Raw genomic sequence first — 20,684 nt, 5'->3', positions numbered from 1 at the left:
AGCTGTAATAAATACCTCCAAATAAAAGTTAAAAAATTGCCCACCAACCGACACAGATGCCATGGCCATAAATGAAAAGCTAACTAACGATGCAAACGTGACAAAGGCAGATGCCATTGGCCGATTTGCATAGGTCTGGTAAAGAAGACATATAAATGGTGCAAGTCATGATTGACATCAATCTACAAGCGACTTCTTGCCCAGAAGGTTAGAAGGTCAGCCCCAGCTATGGGACATCAGCTATACACCAGCTGTATGTGAAACTTGCTGAGTAAACAAGTGTTTGATTAGTTGCTAGTGATGTGAACTAGTGTGCTAGTAGCAAAAGCTGTACAAACCCAGCATTAAGTAAGCCATGATCATCAGCTGTTGACAGATGAGACACAAGTACTTTATCTCGGGGGATCTGACTTTCGATCCGGCTTCCGCTCCAGCTATGAGCCTCAAATACCAAAAAAGTATCTTTGGTAAGCCAAACCTTTGAGGAAAGTCAGATTTTCTAGTACCATAAACCTGGTCAGCTATACTAATTAGTCCATCCTCTTACTGTATATGGGCAATATAAATGTAATTAGTCCAGAATTTGAGATGCGCCTGCACCACTATGAGGCCTGTTAGAGACTAAAGTAAGCTAGACTGAAGCAAAACCTATCCAAATGTGAGCCGATTTACCCTAAAGTTAGATCCCTTGGACACATAGTCAGCAATGACTGAGTGTCCACTTACCAGGTCAAAGTGAAAGTGATGAAGTAATGGTCTGCATCTCAGGGAATTAAAGAATTACAAACATTAGTGGAGAGTGTTGAGCACTACGGGCAGTACATCAATCAGTTAACCACAGTTTCCGCCTGTTGCATAAGATTATGACCAAAAGAAAACCCTACAGGTGGTCAAAAAGACATGTGGAGTTTAAGTGCCTTTAACACAGCATCACATTGTGCTTGTTTTTTGGGTAGAAGAATCTGCAGATGCACCTCAACCTAAGACCAAAAAGGTCTGCTGCCAGTGTTGTGTCATTGGCCGATCTGGTTAAGAAGGTTGGGTTTAACTAAAAGATTTGTTATGCCTGCATAAACTGCCAATAAGAGTTTGAAATGTAAACTAACAGACTAATAACACACATGTGCTGAGCACAGATGTGTTGGGCACAGATGCACAGACATTAGTATAGGTTCTGTATTGATGCAACATACTAATGAAAAGCTTTTTCCTGCTAGTTTTGTCAGCGAAGAGTTAAAAAACACAAAATAAGTGCTAAAATATTAGAAAAGGGTGTCTAGCTAACAATTATGTTGTCCATCTTTTTATGAAATCTCTTTGGTGCAAACTTGAGCATCTGAATTAACTCATTAAAGTCCAGTATATTAACAATTGCTTTATGAAATGGACAATTTTTTATAGGGCTGTTTCATCAAGATTGAAGTTATAAAGGGTATTACAAACTTTAGAGCAGATTTTAAGTTTTGACTTGTGACTGACTAGAATCAGTGGGTTTTATTAAAAACTTTTTTCAAGATTTAAATAAAAAGACCTGAAAGCCACCATGTTGATAAGAGGAGCAACAACAATCTGCTGTTGAAATATTTAACTCTATTTAAATATTAAATACTAATAAATTTCAGCATGTTCTTTTAAAACTTTTAAAGCTTTGCAAACACATCAATTTGCATTCAGAAATTTTTTTTCTAAAAAGTTGGGTTATTAAATAAAATTAAAAAATGCTTCACACGTTCAGCTTTTAGACTAAAATTTCAGAATGGAAATGTAATAGCTCAATGGTACCAGTGAAAAGTATGGAAACAAGGCAAAAATCAACAAAAATTCCAGGAAATTCTTTCTAATTAATTTACAAAAAACAATTTTCTTATTGAAGTCTATAACATAATTTTGGCAAAACAAGAATATCTAGAATATTGAACAGGCATGTAACATGTTGTATAAAATCTGTAGATGGTTCCCAAAAGTGAAGTGAACTGGCATTTAATTTGGATATCGAACTATAGATAAAAGGTTCACATGACAAAAAAGTGAAAACAATATAATTTAGTTTCAGCCAAGTCATGAACTAAATTAATTTAGTAAATTAAAATCGAAATAGATTTTAGTTACTTCGAACTTTACGTCAACTCATTTTAAAAAGAGCATTTTGATATTTTTACGGCAGATTTGCTTCCAACTTATATTAAAAGATCTGAGTTACAGGGTAAAGGCTCCACAGAGTAACCTCTGGTAAAGACTGACAGCAATTGCTGTTAAATTTAAATACAATTGGTTAACCTTTTTATTTAATAGTTAAAAGGAACTAATGGACGTCTTTAAAAATATTATAGTTCTATTTTAATAAAATAAATACAGGACACTGAAAAATTGTTAAAGGACGACCTGATTAGGTTTATTTAAAAACAATGATGAACGCATTTTTATTCATCTCCATCATCAAACTTTAAAAAGTTACGCAGTTTATAAAACTGCGACCTATCTTGTTCAAGGTTTCGACGTTTCTGCAAAAAGCAGAAAATCTTGCAGCTTTCTGCTGTTCTGCTAAATCAACCAAGGCTTTGTGACCAAATTATTGCTACACATGCCTTATGATGCTCTACTACTGCACTAAAATGAGTGTTTTAGTTATGAACATAATTTTGGTGCTACAAAAACTAATTGCGGAGTTGTACTTTGTTAAAACTTAATTGAATGTTGATTGCTCAGAATTGCAGCCAAATAAGTTTTGAATAGTGTGAGATCTTTATTAAATATTGAAAACCAGAACTATTGAGCCAGAATAAGAAGTACCTGTAATCTTAAGAACTGTTAGTCTTTGTAGTTTGTCAAACCTAAAAGATGATGATATGAAAAAAATTCATATTTTGTCTGCCATTGAACAATTAAGCTTTATAAATGATGTACAAATGTAATTAAACATTTCAAATTGCAATAAAGAAGGATAATTTGTTATTATGACCAGTGTCGTTACTTCAACGATAAGACAAACATTTTGACTCAAATAATAATATACCCTGCATTAGGAATGTAAATGTTTAATGTAGAAATGTTTAAACTTTTTGATATTCTGGTTTTAGTTGAAATTACTAATAATTCTGTCATCAATGTTTTTTGTCAAAAGCTTGAAAAATAGTTTTTAGGCTTTTCCTTATTTGATGACAAAGTTAATGTTATGGTTATTAACATTTGATACTGCTGTAAGACAAATATAATTCTTTCATAGAAGGTTATTTAGTCACTGCCTCAGGAACAGAATGTAGAGAACAGAGAAAAATACCGGCAAGAATACTTGTATAACTCGCGTAAAATGCATTTTCCGAATGAGCTTCAATTTATAATTTCATCTACGTGTGATTTTTATAAACAATTTAAAGTTTTAGTGAACTTCTACCTCTACGTAAATAATAAGTTTCAACATAAGTTTTTCTAAAGTTTGCAAAATGCTGCAAACTTATCATTTTGCATGTAAGCAGAAAACTTTCTTCCACATATAGTTGGGTTAATAGACAATAATAATAAAATGTTTCATATCTTCATTCCTTAGACTGAAAACCAGGAATAAAAGTGTTAATGGCTAAATGGTAATGGTGAACATTCAGGAAACGAGCCAAAAAGCGATAAAAACACAAGTGATTGCTTTCCAAATGTTTTAGAATAAAATACTTGTTACTGATGAAGTCTGTAATATAAAGTTTGCAAAACCGGAATATTTTTTAATTTCGCTAAATTGATTGCTGAACATATTTACTTTCAGCCAAGTTTTAATAACTTTTAGTGTAACTTTAATTTTACATTAAATCTTTTGTTGTAGTTTAACAATGCTTCCTTTTATTGAAATGGATTTTCAAATTTATATAACAGTGTGTACCCAAATTATTTTGATATAAAATGCTACATTTTTTTAAATATATTGCACAGTCTTTGTTTACACGGTGATTTCATACTGAAATAGTGTAGAACAGTCTATTACTGGAATTATTTTAAAAACAGCATTTTAATAATTTTATTGCAGATTTGCCATTAAAGGGTGTCATCAGGAATTGTCGTTAAGTTCAACAGCACAATATAAATATAAGGCCAGTTAAAATGGTTAAAAGACTATGTGATTGAATTTGTTTAAACCAAAAGCAACAAAAGAATTTTTTAATCAAATCATCATTAAACTTTGAGAATTTTGTTAGTTTTTAAAACTGCCAATTATCTTATTCAATGTTTAGCGGTTTTTGCTGTTAAATAGAAATCTTTGCAGCAATCTGCTGTTTTGCAAAATCAACAAAACTTTGTGACCAAATGATTGCTACATTTACCTTATGTTACTCTATTGCTGTACTAGATTGAGTATTCTAGTACAGCAATTCTAGTTTAGAACATAGTTTCTGGGCTCTCGTTGCTACTGCCACCAATATACAGGCTTTGTACTATTAGCAATCCTTTATTGCTTTTGGCTTTGTTCAACCTCAAAAGTTTCAAAATATAGCAAGTTTCAGTATCAGTTGAGTTGCCCTATAGAAGCGAAGCTCTTATTTCTTACCTATCTGGGAGCTGATTGATCTGGTTGCATGACAAGTCTAGTTTTTCTAATGAAGTCAGTTTGGTCACTACCTCAGGAACTGATTGAAAAGAAGCACTTGTAATCTTCAGAATCTTTAGTCTTCGTAGTTTGTCAAGCCTAGTGTAAAATATGATGATATGAAAAAAGATCCATATTATGTCTGCCATGTGACAATTAAACTTTCCAAATGATGTAAAAATATAATTAAGTATTTCAAGTGACCATATTTAGGTTTTTGCTCTTTTGAAGAGGAAGTTTTTTTTATGGTAATTTACAGATTGCTCAGAAGTTTCAAATAAGTTTTCAAAGTCTTCAAATAAGTTTTGAATAGTGTGAGATCTTTATCTTTATTAATATTGAAAACCAGAACTATTGAGCCAGAATAAGAAGTACCTGTAATCTTAAGAACTGTTAGTCTTTGTAGTTTGTCAAACCTAAAAGATGATGATATGAAAAAAATTCATATTTTGTCTGCCATTGGACAATTAAACTTTGCAAATGATGTACAAATGTAATTAAACATTTCAAATTGCAATAAAGAAGGATAATTTGTTATTATGTCCAGTGTCGTTACTTCAACAATAAGACAAACATTTTGGCTCAAATAATAGTATACCCTACATTAAGAATGTAAATGTTTAATGTAGAAATGTTTAATCTTGTTAATCTTCTGGTTTTAGTTGAAGTTACTAATAATGCTGTCATCAATGTTTATTGTCAAAAGCTTGAAAAATAGTATTTAGGCATTTCCTTATTTGATGAGAAAGTTATTGTTATGGTTATTAAAATTTAATACTGTTGTAAGACAAATATAATTTTTTCATAAAAGGTTATTTAGTCACTGCCTCAGGAACAGAATGTAGAGAACAGAGAAAAATACCGGCAAGAATACTTGTATAACTTGCGTAAAATGCATTTTTCGAATGAGCTTCAATTTATAATTTCATCTACGCGTGATTTTTATAAACAATTTAAAGTTTTAGTGAACTTCTACCTCTACATAAATAATAAGTTTCAACATAAGTTTTTTTAAAGTTTGCAAAATGCTGCAAACTTATCAACTTGCATGTAAGCGGAAAACTTTCTTCCACATAGTTGGGTTATTAGACAATAATAAAAAATGTTTTATAACATCATCCCTTAGAATAGAAACCAAGAATAAAAGTGTTAGTGGCTAAATGGTAATGGTGAACATTCAGGAAACGAGCCGAAAAGCAATAAAAACGCAAGTGATTGCTTTCCAAAGGTTTGTAGAATAAAAACTTGTTCCTGTTGAAGTCTGTAATATAAATTTTGCAAAACAGGAATATTTTTTAATTTTGCTAAATTGATCGCTGAACATATTTACTTTCAACCAAGTTTTAATAACTTTAAGTTTTACTTTAATTAGTGTAACTTTAATTAAGTGTAACTTTAATTTTACATTAAATATTTTGTTGTAGTTTAACAATGCTTCCTTCTATCAAAATTGACTTTCGAATTTATATAACAGTGTGTGCCCATTTTATTTTGATATAAAATGTTACATTTTTTAAATATATTGCGCAGTCTTTGTTTACACAGTGATTCCATACTGAAATAGTGTACAGCAGTCTATTACTGGAATTATTTAAAAAAAGGATTTTAATAATTTTATTGCAGATTTGCCATTAAAGGCTGTCATCAGTAATTGTTGCTAAATTCAAATACAATTTATTTACCTTTTTATCTATCAAGTACAAAAAGTGAAAGAAAGTTTTTAAACATTTTATAGTTCTAATTCAGCAGCACAAAATAATTATAGGCCAGTTAAAAATGGTTCAAGATGACGTGATTGAATTTATTTAAACAAAAGAAACAAAAACATTTTCTATTCAAATCATCATTATACTTTGACATTTTTGTTAGTTTTTAAAGCTGCCAAATATCTTATCCAACGTTTAGCAGTTTTTGCTAATAAACAGAAGGTTTTGCAGCAATCTGCTGTTTTGCAAAATCAACAAAACTTTGTGACCAAAAGATTGCTACATTTACCTTATGTTACTCTATTGTTGTACTAGAATGAATATTCTAGTACAGCAATTCTAGTTTAGAACATAGTTTCTGGGCTCTCGTTGCTACTGCCACCAATATACAGGCTTTGTACTATTAGCAATCCTTTATTGCTTTTGGCTTTGTTCAACCTCAAAAGTTTCAAAATATAGCAAGTTTCAGTATCAGTTAAGTTGCTCTATAGAAGTGAAGCTCTTATTTCTTACCTGTCTGGGAGCTGATTGATCTTGTTGTCTGACAAATCAAGTTTTTCTAATGAAGTCAGTTTGGTCACTACCTCAGGAACTGATTGAAGTGAACTAGTCTCAAAAGGAGAACCTGTGATTTCCAGAATCTTCAATCTTTGCAGTTTGTCAAGTCTAGTGTAAAATATGATAATATGAAAAAGATCCATATTATGTCTGCCATGTGAGAATTAAACTTTCCAAATGATGTAAAAATATAACTAAGTATTTCAAATGACAATAAAACAGAATAATGTGTTGTAACAATGCAATAATGTAATAATAATTTATTATTATTATTGCCAGGGTCATTACTGCAACAATAAGACCAACATTTGACTCAAATAATAATAAACTTTACATTAGGAATGTAAATGTTTAATGTAGAAATGTTTAAACTTTTTAATCTTCTGGTTTTAGTTGAAATTACTAATGATGATGCTGTCATCAATCTTCACTGTCAAAAACTTGAAAAATAATATTTAATTTTTTGTTTTTGTGATGGAAAAGTTATTTTTATGGTTATTTAAATTTGATACTGTTGTAAGAACTATATAATTTTTCGTAAAAGGTTATTTGGTCACTGACTCAGGAATAGATCGTAAAGAGCGGAGAAGAATACCAGCAAGAATAACTGTATAATTTGTGTAAAATGCATTCGCTGAAAGAGCTTCAGTTTATAATTTAATCCATCTGTGAGTTTTAAAAACAGTTAGAAATTTTAACAACTTTTTCTATTTCCGCATAAATATTAAGTTTTAACATTAGTTTTTTAAAGTTTCAAATTGCTGCAAACTATTCACTTTGTATGTAAGCGCAAAACTTTCTTCCACATAGTTGGGTTATTAGACAATAATAAAAAATGTTCCAATTTTTTTCTCCTTAACTAAAAACTAAAAATAAAGGTGTTAGTAGCTAAAAAGGAACATTAAAGAAATGAGCCGAAAAGCAGTAACAAAGCAAACGATTGCTTTCCAAATGTTTTTAGAATAAAGATTTGTTAATTTTGAAGTCTGTATTATAAACTTTGTAAAACAGGAAAAATTTTAAATTTTAAATGCTTCCTTTTATTGAAATTGATTTTTGAATCATCTAACAGTGTGTACCCATTTTATTTTGATATAAAATGTTAAATTATTTTAAATATTTTGCACAGTCTTTGTTCACACAGTGATTTCATACTGAAACAGTGTAAAACAGTCTATTACTGGAATTATTGTTAAAACAGCATTTTAATAATTTTATTGCAGATTTGCCATTAAAGGCTGTCATCAGTAATTGTTGCTAAATTCAAATACAATTTATTAACCTTTTTATCTATCAAGTAGAAAAAGTGAAAGAAAGTTTTTAAACATTTTATAGTTCTAAATCAGCAGCACAATATAATTATAAGCCAGTTAAAAATGGTTTAAGATGACGTGATTGAATTTATTCAAACAAAAGAAACAAAAACATTTTTTATTTGAATCATCATTAAACTTTGACAATTTTGGTAGTTATTAAAACTGCCAAATATCTTATCCAACGTTTAGCAGTTTTTGCTAATAAACAGAATGTTTTGCAGCAATCTGCTGTTTTGCAAAATCAACAAAACTTTGTGACCAAATGATTGCTACACTTACCTTATGTTACTCTATTGATGTACTGGAATGAGTATTCTAGTACAGCAATTCTAGTTTAGAACATAATTTCTGGGCTCTCGTTGCTACTGCCACCAATATACAGTCTTTGTACTATTAGCAATCCTTTATTGCTTTTGGCTTTGTTCAACCTCAAAAGTTTCAAAATATAGCAAGTTTCAGTATCAGTTAAGTTGCTCTATAGAAGTGAAGCTCTTATTTCTTACCTGTCTGGGAGCTGATTGATCTTGTTGCATGACAAATCAAGTTCTTCTAATGAAGTCAGTTTGGTCACTACCTCAGGAACTGATTGAAGTGAACTAGTCTCAAAAGGAGAACCTGTGATTTTCAGAATCTTCAATCTTTGCAGTTTGTCAAGTCTAGTGTAAAATATGATGATATGAAAAAGATCCATATTATGTCTGCCATGTGACAATTTAACTTTCCAATTGATGTAAAACTATAATTAAGTATTTCAAGTGACCATATTTAGGTTTTTGCTCTTTTGATGAGAAGTTATTTATATGGTAATTAAGATTTGATGCTGTTGTAAAACCAATATAATTTTTCTGTCAAAGGTTATTTGGTCACCAACTCAGGAAGAGATCGTAAAGAGCGGAGAAGAATAAAAACGAGAATAATTGAATAATTTGTATAAAACGCATTCTCTGAATGAGATTCAATTTACAATTTCATCTACATGTGATTTTTGTAAACAATTAGAAATTTTAGTGAACTCTTATTTCTACATCAATATTAAGTTTTAATATTAGTGTTTTAAAGTTTGAAAAGTGGTTCAAACTTATCAACTTACATGTAAGTGGAAAACATTCTTCCACATAGTTGGGTTAATAGACAATAATAAATGTTTTATATCTTCATCCCTTAGACAAAAAACCAAGAATAAAAGTGTTAATGGCTAAATGGTAATGGGGAACATTCAGGAAACGAGCCGAAAAGCAATAACAAAACAAGCGATTGCTTTCCAAATGTTTGTAGAAAATCGTTTTTATTACTGTTGAAGTCTGTAATATACACGTGAATTTTGCAAAACAGGAATATTTTTAAATTTGAACAGACCTTTAACATGCTGTGTGCAATCTGTAGATGGTTGACACAAAGCGAAGTGAACTGGCTTTAAAGTTGGATATCGAAATAAAAATGAATAGGCTTACATGAGGCAAAAAGTAAAAACATCTTTAATTTACCTTCAACCAAGTTTTAATAACTTCAAATTGGACATATAGTTTTTTGTTGTAGATTAATAATGCTTCCTTTTATTGAAATTGATTTCTGAATCATATAACGGGGTCTACCCATTTCATTTTAATATAAAATGTAACATTTTTTAAATATATTGCGCAGTCTTTGTTTACACAGTGATTTCATACTGAAACAGTGTAGAACAGTCTATTACTGGAATTAATTTAAAAGCAGCATTTTAATAATTTTATTGCAGATTTGCCATTAAATGCTGTCATCAGTAATTGTTGCTAAATTCAAATACAATTTATTAACCTTTTTACCTATCAAGTAGAAAAAGTGAAAGAAAGCTTTTAAACATTTTATAGTTCTAATTCAGCAGCACAATATAATTATAAGCCAGTTAAAAATGGTTTAAGATGACGTGATTGAGTTTATTTAAACAAAAGGAACAAAACATTTTGTGTTTGAATCATCATTAAACTTTGACATTTTTGTTAGTTGTTAAAGCTGCCAAATATCTTAACCAACAATTTGCAGTTTTTGCTAATAAACAGAAGGTTTTGCAGCAATCTGCTGTTTTGCAAAATCAACAAAACTTTGTGACCAAATGATTGCTACATTTACCTTATGTTACTCTATTGCTGTACTAGAATGAGTATTCTAGTACAGCAATTCTAGTTTAGAACATAGTTTCTTGGCTCTCGTGGCTACTGCTACCGATATACAGGCTTTGTACTATTAGCAATCCTTTATTGCTTTTGGCTTTGTTCAACCTCAAAAGTTTCAAAATATAGCAAGTTTCAGTATCAGTTAAGTTGCTCTATCGAAATGAGCTCTTATTTCTTACCTATCTGGGAGCTGATTGATCTTGTTCGATGACAAATCAAGTTCTTCTAATGAAGTCAGTTTGGTCACTACCTCAGGAACTGATTTAAGTGGACCAGTCTCAAAAAGAGAACTTGCGATCTTCAGAATCTTCAGTCTTTGTAGTTTGTCAAGCCTAGTGTAAAATATGATGATACCAAAAATATCCATATTATGTCTGCCATGTGACAATTAAACTTTCAAAATGATGTAAAAATATAATTATGTATTTCAAGTGACCATATTTAGGTTTTTGCTCTTTTGATGAGAAAGTTATTTTATGGTAATTAAGATTTGATGCTGTTGTAAGACCAATTTAATTTTTCTGTCAAAGGTTAATTGATCACCGACTCAGGAAAATATCGTAAAGAACGGAGAAAAATACAAACAAGAATAATTTAATAATTTGTGTAAAATGCATTCTCTGAATGAGATTCAATTTATAATTTTATCTACGTGTGGTTTTTATAGACAATTCCAAATTTTAGTGAACTCTTATTTCTACATAAATATTAAGTTTTAATATTAGTGTTTTAAAGTTTAAAAAGTGGTTCAAACTTATCAACTTGCATGTAAGCGGAAAACTTTCTTCCAAATAGTTGGGTTATTAGACAATAATAAAAATTTGTTTCATATCTTCATCCCTTACACTAAAAACCAAGAATAAAAGTGATAATGGCTAAATGGTAATGGTGAACATTCAGGAAACGAGCCGAAAAGCAATAAAAACGCAAGTTATTGCTTTCCAAATGTTTGTCGAAAAAAATTTGTTACTGTTGAAGTCCGAAATATAAATTTGGCAAAACAGGAATATTTTTAAATTTCAACAGACCTCTGACATGCTGTGTGCAATCTGTAGATAGTTGACACAATGCGAATTGAACTGGCTTTAAAGTTGGATATCGAAATAAAAATGAATAGGCTTACATGAGGCAAAAAGTAAAAAAATCTTTAATTTACCTTCAACAAAGTTTTAATAACTTCAAATTTGACATAAAGTTTTTTGTTGTAGTTTAATAACGCTTCCTTTTATTGAAATAGATTTTTGAATCATATAACAGTGTGTACCCATTTCATTTTTATATAAAATGTTACATTTTTTAAATATATTGCACAGTCTTTGTTTACACAGTGATTTCATACTGAAACAGTGTAGAACAGTCTATTACTGGAATTATTTTTAAAAGCAGCATTTTAATAATTTTATTGCAGATTTGCCATTAAAGGCTGTCATCAGTAATTGTTGCTAAATTCAAATACATTTTATTAACCTTTTTATCTATCAAGTAGAAAAAGTGAAAGAAAGTTTTTAAACATTTTATAGTTCTAATTCAGCAGCACAATATAATTATAGGCCAGTTAAAAATGGTTTAAGATGACGTGATTGAATTTATTTAAACAAAAGAAACAAAAACATTTTTTATTTGAATCATCATTAAACTTTGACAATTTTGTTAGTTTTTAAAGCTGCCAAATATCTTATCCAACGTTTAGCAGTTTTTGCTTATAAACAGAAGTCTTTGCAGCAATCTGCTGTTTTGCAAAATCAACAAAACTTTGTGACCAAATGATTGCTACATTTACCTTATGTTACTCTATTGCTGTACTAGAATTAGTATTCTAGTACAGCAATTCTAGTTTAGAACATAGTTTCTGGCCTCTCGTTGCTACTGCCACCAATATACAGGCTTTGTACTATTAGCAATCCTTTATTGCTTTTGGCTTTGTTCAACCTCAAAAGTTTCAAAATATAGCAAGTTTCAGTATCAGTTGAGTTGCCCTATAGAAGCAAAGCTCGTATTTCTTACCTGTCTGGGAGCTGATTGATCTTGTTGTATGACAAGTCTAGTTCTTCTAATGAAGTCAGTTTGGTCACTACCTCAGGAACTAATTCCAGTGGACCAGGCAGATTAGGAGAACCTGTGATCTTCAGAATCTTCAGTCTTTGTAGTTTGTCAAGCCTAGTGTAAAATATTATGATATGAAAAAGATCCATATTAGGTCTGCCATGTGACAATTAAACTTTCCAAATGATGTAAAAATATAATTAAGTATTTCAAGTGACCATATTTAGGTTTTTGCTCTTTTGATGAGAAAGTTATTTATATGGTAATTAAGATTTGATGCTGTTGTAAAACCAATATAATTTTTCTGTCAAAGGTTATTTGGTCACCGACTCAGGAAGAGATCGTAAAGAACGGAGAAGAATACAAACGAGAATAATTGAATAATTTGTATAAAACGCATTCTCTGAATGAGATTAAATTTACAATTTCATCTACGTGTGATTTTTATAAACAATTAGAAATTTTAGTGAACTCTTATTTCTACATCAATATTAAGTTTTAATATTAGTGTTTTAAAGTTTGAAAAGTGGTTCAAACTTATCAACTTGCATGTAAGCGGAAAACATTCTTCCACATAGTTGGGTTAATAGACAATAATAAAAGTTTGTTTTATATCATCATCCCTTAGACTAGAAACCAAGAATAAAAGGGTTAATGGCTAAATGGTAATGGGGAACATTCAGGAAACGAGCCGAAAAGCAATAACAAAACAAGCGATAGCTTTCCAAATGTTTGTAGAAATTTTTTTTTATTACTGTTGAAGTCTGTAATATACACGTGAATTTTGCAAAACAGGAATATTTTTAAATTTGAACAGACCTTTGACATGCTGTGTGCAATCTGTAGATGGTTGACACAATGCGAATTGAACTGGCTTTAAAGTTGGATATCGAAATAAAAATGAATAGGCTTACATGAGGCAAAAAGTAAAAAAATCTTTAATTTACCTTCAACCAAGTTTTAATAACTTCAAATTTGACATAAAGTTTTTTGTTGTAGTTTAATAACGCTTCCTTTTATTGAAATAGATTTCTGAGTCATATAACGGGGTCTACCCATTTCATTTTGATATAAAATGTAACATTTTTTAAATATATTGCGCAGTCTTTGTTTACACAGTGATTTCATACTGAAATAGTGTAGAACAGTCTATTACTGGAATTAATTTAAAAGCAGCATTTTAATAATTTTATTGCAGATTTGCCATCAAAGGCTGTCATCAGTAATTGTTGCTAAATTCAAATACAATTTATTAACCTTTTTATTTATCAAGTAGAAAAAGTGAAAGAAAGTTTTTAAACATTTTATAGTTCTAATTCAGCAGCACAATATAATTGTAGGCCAGCTAAAATGGTTTAAGATGACGTGATTGAAATTATTTAAACAAAAGAAACAAAAACATTTTTTGTTTGAATCATCATTAAACTTTGACAATTTTGTTAGTTTTTAAAGCTGCCAAATATCTTATCCAACGTTTAGCAGTTTTTGCTTATAAACAGAAGTCTTTGCAGCAATCTGCTGTTTTGCAAAATCAACAAAACTTTGTGACCAAATGATTGCTACATTTACCTTATGTTACTCTATTGCTGTACTAGAATTAGTATTCTAGTACAGCAATTCTAGTTTAGAACATAGTTTCTGGGCTCTCATTGCTACTGCCACCAATATACAGGCTTTGTACTATTAGCAATCCTTTATTGCTTTTGGCTTTGTTCAACCTCAAAAGTTTCAAAATATAGCAAGTTTCAGTATCAGTTGAGTTGCCCTATAGAAGCAAAGCTCGTATTTCTTACCTGTCTGGGAGCTGATTGATCTTGTTGTATGACAAGTCTAGTTCTTCTAATGAAGTCAGTTTGGTCACTACCTCAGGAACTAATTCCAGTGGACCAGGCAGATTAGGAGAACCTGTGATCTTCAGAATCTTCAGTCTTTGTAGTTTGTCAAGCCTAGTGTAAAATATTATGATATGAAAAAGATCCATATTAGGTCTGCCATGTGACAATTAAACTTTCCAAATGATGTAAAAATATAATTAAGTATTTCAAGTGACCATATTTAGGTTTTTGCTCTTTTGATGAGAAAGTTATTTATATGGTAATTAAGATTTGATGCTGTTGTAAAACCAATATAATTTTTCTGTCAAAGGTTATTTGGTCACCGACTCAGGAAGAGATCGTAAAGAACGGAGAAGAATACAAACGAGAATAATTGAATAATTTGTATAAAACGCATTCTCTGAATGAGATTAAATTTACAATTTCATCTACGTGTGATTTTTATAAACAATTAGAAATTTTAGTGAACTCTTATTTCTACATCAATATTAAGTTTTAATATTAGTGTTTTAAAGTTTGAAAAGTAGTTCAAACTTATCAACTTGCATGTAAGCGGAAAACATTCTTCCACATAGTTGGGTTAATAGACAATAATAAAAGTTTGTTTTATATCATCATCCCTTAGACTAGAAACCAAGAATAAAAGTGTTAATGGCTAAATGGTAATGGGGAACATTCAGGAAACGAGCCGAAAAGCAATAACAAAACAAGCGATAGCTTTCCAAATGTTTGTAGAAATTTTTTTTTATTACTGTTGAAGTCTGTAATATACACGTGAATTTTGCAAAACAGGAATATTTTTAAATTTGAACAGACCTTTGACATGCTGTGTGCAATCTGTAGATGGTTGACACAATGCGAATTGAACTGGCTTTAAAGTTGGATATCGAAATAAAAATGAATAGGCTTACATGAGGCAAAAAGTAAAAAAATCTTTAATTTACCTTCAACCAAGTTTTAATAACTTCAAATTTGACATAAAGTTTTTTGTTGTAGTTTAATAACGCTTCCTTTTATTGAAATAGATTTCTGAGTCATATAACGGGGTCTACCCATTTCATTTTGATATAAAATGTAACATTTTTTAAATATATTGCGCAGTTTTTGTTTACACAGTGATTTCATACTGAAATAGTGTAGAACAGTCTATTACTGGAATTAATTTAAAAGCAGCATTTTAATAATTTTATTGCAGATTTGCCATCAAAGGCTGTCATCAGTAATTGTTGCTAAATTCAAATACAATTTATTAACCTTTTTATTTATCAAGTAGAAAAAGTGAAAGAAAGTTTTTAAACATTTTATAGTTCTAATTCAGCAGCACAATATAATTGTAGGCCAGCTAAAATGGTTTAAGATGACGTGATTGAAATTATTTAAACAAAAGAAACAAAAACATTTTTTGTTTGAATCATCATTAAACTTTGACAATTTTGTTAGTTTTTAAAGCTGCCAAATATCTTATCCAACGTTTAGTAGTTTTTGCTAATAAACAGAAGGTTTTGCAGCAATCTGCTGTATTGCAAAATCAACAAAACTTTGTGACCAAATGATTGCTACATTTACCTTATGTTACTCTATTGCTGTACTAGAATGAGTATTCTAGTACAGCAATTCTAGTTTAGAACATAGTTTCTTGGCTCTCGTGGCTACTGCTACCAATATACAGGCTTTGTACTATTAGCAATCCTTTATTGCTTTTGGCTTTGTTCAACCTCAGAAGTTTCAAAATATAGCAAGTTTCAGTATCAGTTGAGCTGCTCTATGGAAATGAGCTCTTATTTCTTACCTATCTGGGAGCTGATTGATGTTGTTGTATGACAAATCAAGTTCTTCTAATGAAGTCAGTTTGGTCACAACCTCAGGAACTGATTGAAATGAACCGCGGATCATATTAAAACCTCTGATCTTCAGAATCTTCAGTCTTTGTAGTTTGTCAAGCCTAGTGTAAAATATGATGATATGAAAAAGATCCATATTATGTCTGACATTTGACAATTAAACTTTCCAAATGATGTAAAAATATAATTAAGTATTTCAAAAGACCATATTTAGGTTTTTTGCTCTTTTGAAGAGAAAGTTATTTTTATGGTAATTAAGATTTGATGCTGTTGTAACACCAATATAATTTTTCTGTCAAAGGTTATTTAGTCACCGACTCAGGAAGAGATCGTAAAGAGCGGAGAAAAATACAAATGAGAATAATTGAATAATTTGTGTAAAATGCATTCTCTGAATGAGATTCAATTTATAATTTCATCTACGTGTGATTTTTATAAACAATTATAAATTTTAGTGAACTCTTATTTCTACATCAATATTACGTTTTAATATTAGTGTTTTAAAGTTTGAAAAGTGGTTCAAACTTATCAAGCTTCATGTAAGCGGGAAACTTTTTTCCACATCGTTGGGTTATTAGACAATAATAAAAAATGTTTCAAATCATCATCCCTTAGACTAAAAACCAAGAATAAAAGTGTTAATGGCTAAATGGTAATGGTGAACATTCAGGAAACGAACCAAAAAGCAATAAAAACGCAAGTGATTGCTTTCCAAATGTTTGTAGAAAAAAAACTTGTTACTGTTGAAGTCTGTAATATAAATTTTGCAAAACAGGAACATTTTTAAACTTCAACAGACCTTTGACAAGCTGTGTGCAATCTGTAGATGGTTGACACAAAGCGAAGTGAACTGGCTTTAAAGTTTGATTTCGAAATAAAAATGAATAGGTTTACATGAGGCAAAAAGGAAAAACATCTTTGATTTACTTTCAACCAAGTTTTAATAACTTCAAATTTTACATAAAATCTTTTGTTGTAGTTTAATAATGCTTCCTTTTATTGAAATTGATTTCTGAATCATATAACGGGGTCTACCCATTTCATTTTTATATAAAATGTTACATTTTTTAAATATATTGCACAGTCTTTGTTTACACAGTGATTTCATACTGAAACAGTGTAGAACAGTCTATTACTGAAATTATTTTTAAAACAACATTTTAATAATTTTATTGCAGATTGGCCATTAAAGGCTGTCATCAGTAATTGTTGCTAAATTCAAATACAATTTATTAACCTTTTTATCTATCAAGTAGAAAAAGTGAAAGAAAGTTTTTAAACGTTTTATAGTTCTAATTCAGCAGCACAATATAATTATAGGCCAGTTAAAAATGGTTTAAGATGACGTGATTGAATTTATTTAAACAAAAGAAACAACAACAATTTTTATTCAATTCATCATTAAACTTTGACAATTTTAGTAGTTTTTAAAACTGCCACATAACTTATTCAATCTTAAACAGTTTTTGCAAATATACCGAAGCTTTTGTGGAAACTTGCTGCTTTGCAAAATCAAAAAACCTTGTGACAAAATCAGTGTTACATTTACCTTATGTTACTCTATTGCTGTACTAGAATGGGTATTCTAGTTTAAAATATAATTTTGCGTTAAAAATACAGCTTGCACAGCTTTCAGTTTTGTTAAATTTAATAAGATGGTAGCTGCTCAGAACTGCAGCTAAATAAATTTTAAATAATGTGAGATCTTTCATCTTTATTATTCATTGACTAAACAGAGTGCTTGTGGTTACCATCTCTAAGATACAGGCTTCGTACTATTAGAAATCTGTTATTGATTTTAGCTCTGTTAAACTTCAAAAGTTTTAAAATATAGCAAGTATCAGTTGTGTTGCCCTTTAGATGTAAAGCTCTTATTTCTTACCTATTTGGGAGCTGATTGATGTGGTTGGATGACAAGTCTAGTTCTTCTAATGAAGTCAGTGTGGTCACTACCTCAGGAAATAATTGAAGAGGACCACGTTCCGAAGTAGAATCTGTGATCTTCAGAACCCTGAGTCTTTGTAGTTTGTCAAACCTAAAATATGATGATACGAAATAGATACATATCATGTCTGGCATGTGACAATTAAACTTTGCCAATGATGTAAAAATGTGATAAAGTATTTCAAAAGGCAATAATAAATAAATAATTAGTTATTATTATTGCCAGTGTCGTTACCTCAACAATAAGACAAACATTTTGATTCAAATGATATTATACCTTACATTAGGAATGTAAATGTTTCATGTAGAAATGTTTAAACCATTTGATCTTCTGGTTTTAGTTTAAATTACAAATGATGCTGTCATCAATGTTTACTGTCAAAAACTAGTCAAAAAATAATATTTAAACTTTTGCTTTTGTGATGAGACAGTTATTGTTATGGTTATTAAAATTTGATACTGCTGTAAGATAAATAAAATTCTTCCACCGAAGGTTATTTGGTCACTACTTCAGGAACAGATTGTAGAGAGCATGATGAAGGTTGAGAAACTTCCTATGATTTTCCAAACCTTTAACTTTTAGATTTTGTCTAACTTAAAATATATTGATAAAATTTAGACATACATGTAAATGAAACATTTTTGAAAATAATAATAATTTTTACTTTAATCGTAACCATATCTATTCGAATGTATAAAGCTACAGTTGACAGCAAAGAAAAAGGATTACATTGGGTGGGACTCAAACTCACAACCTTCACCATAATAGACCGGCACTCAAACAACTGAACAAATCGACGACTCATTGGCATATCAGAATAATTGCACGTATCTCGTATAGCACTGTCCGAGTAATAATATTAATAGGCTTTAAAATATCAATTGTGAAATAAACCTTTGACTCATCTGGTTTTAGTTAAAACAGTTGAAAGTTATCAAAGTTTTTTGTCAATAAAAAACAAAAGAATTTCAGCCAGTGCTCTTGTGTCTAGAAAGTTAAAAAGTTTAAACAGACTTTCATTCTTGCTGCCATTAGTGTTTTATATATGACAACACTTAATATTTAAACTTTAATTAAAAATAGTTTCGAAAACTACTAACAAATTTTAAATCTCTTTTGTACGTCCAACAAGTTGATTTTTGTTTCTATGATTTAAATTTAAATATTACCTATTTTCCTCATAGAAGTGAAATAAAAAATATTCTTCAAAAGAATATGGCAGTAACTCAGTACTTTGAAGTTTGAAAATAATAGGTCAATCATATTTTTAGAGAAAATTTCCGACAAGTTATAAGATTTTTATTAATTTGTAATAGTAATAGTAATTTTATAATTCGTCTTAAAATTCTTAATTCGTTTAAAATGTGTCTTTATACAAATTTTAGATAGAAATGTTGTTTGACTTATGACCACATCAAAATGCATTTTAAAGCAAATATGATTATGAGTTAATGTTTATCTTGACATAAAGAATAAATTTCGACATGAGACAGTTGTAAAAATTATCATATTGTATATATTTTCATGTGTACAAAAAGCTTTCTCTCACTTAGTCTGGTCATCGAATACTATTATATAATGCACTGCATCTTCAATTTTAAAATTTAGAATGATGTATACCAACTATAACAAAATTTTTATATGTTTTGATGCATAACATTTATAAATAGCTGACAGGAAGTAAAATGAGTTGACTTTATATGTATTAAACAAACTTACAACGTTCATGTAAAAAAAGCAACATTTTGTTTTTTATGACAGTTAATTTTTTCACAGAGCATTTTAGAAAATGTATTAGAATTCTGCACTGCATTTTGGAATTTCATAGAAAATCTTTGATTTTGCAAACGGTACAAAATACAATCTGTTATAATTGTTTTTTACTCAAATGTGAGATTGATTAGTCTTTCAAGTGAAAACTAATGCAAATTTTACTAAAATTCAACTTTAAAAGAAAATATTTATTATATTTTTGGCATATACTGTTTGTTTAAATTGCATTTGATTGTTTAACCGTACAACACTTTATATCTTATAACACTTATGTTCCTTTAATTTGGTCTGTTAGGACTTTTCGTAACAGTTTGCATAGTATTTGAAGAATCCAACGTGAAAACCATCTTTGTCAATTTTGAAAATTTGGAGCTATGTGTCCTACTATATATATCAACACATATAGTTTAACGTAACATTAATTTTACAGTAGAAAAAGCAGTGTAGTCATAGAAAACTGCATTTTAAATTGTTGGATACAATGAAAAACTCAGCACTGTCCACAAAGTAAAATGAAATAACAGGTGTTTTCAACAATTAACCTAATCAGAGCACAGTAAATGATACAGCCTGGTAGTACTACACAATTGCTGCCGTAGTTTAAAATTCGGATGAATATCCAATTGTAACAGATAAACATGGAAAGAGAAAATTTAATGGTTATTTGAGAGAAAATCTCAAAAAGCAGCACGAGGCAAACTATCAAACAAGAAGAACTATCAGTGTGACTTTGACTAAGTTATGTTCAGTTGAAAGTTTTTTACATCTAGATAAGCACTTTAACAAGGTTACTAGATATGAATATTAGCTGTATTGTAATGGCAAACTTGTCTTTAGCATTAGATCTTTTGGTACTAGAATCCATATACAAAGGACTTCTTATAATGTTTCTGAAGCTTAAAAAACTTTGTTTGTCAAACTATATGTATGTATAAACTACACTATCA

General features: G+C 29.7%; 1 protein-coding gene across 1 annotated transcript in view; it reads right to left on the bottom strand.

The window, feature by feature from the left end:
* The window catches only part of LOC137388305 (leucine-rich repeat protein lrrA-like), a 51,458-nt gene that overhangs the window by 7,248 nt on the left and 23,526 nt on the right, over positions 1–20,684 (bottom strand). The window contains exons 4-11 of the mRNA XM_068074794.1: positions 17,902–18,054; positions 15,968–16,120; positions 14,137–14,289; positions 12,305–12,457; positions 10,480–10,632; positions 8,654–8,806; positions 6,790–6,942; positions 4,532–4,669 (exon numbers count right to left, since the gene is read on the bottom strand). Of these exons, the coding sequence (XP_067930895.1) occupies positions 4,532–4,669; positions 6,790–6,942; positions 8,654–8,806; positions 10,480–10,632; positions 12,305–12,457; positions 14,137–14,289; positions 15,968–16,120; positions 17,902–18,054 (1,209 nt within the window). The remainder of the gene's footprint in view (positions 1–4,531; positions 4,670–6,789; positions 6,943–8,653; positions 8,807–10,479; positions 10,633–12,304; positions 12,458–14,136; positions 14,290–15,967; positions 16,121–17,901; positions 18,055–20,684) is intronic.

Source organism: Watersipora subatra, chromosome 2, assembly GCF_963576615.1.
Source record: "Watersipora subatra chromosome 2, tzWatSuba1.1, whole genome shotgun sequence".
NCBI lineage: Eukaryota > Metazoa > Bryozoa > Gymnolaemata > Cheilostomatida > Watersiporidae > Watersipora > Watersipora subatra.
The sequence above is the reverse complement of the archived record's forward strand: the minus strand, read 5'-3'. Positions and strand labels throughout refer to the sequence as shown.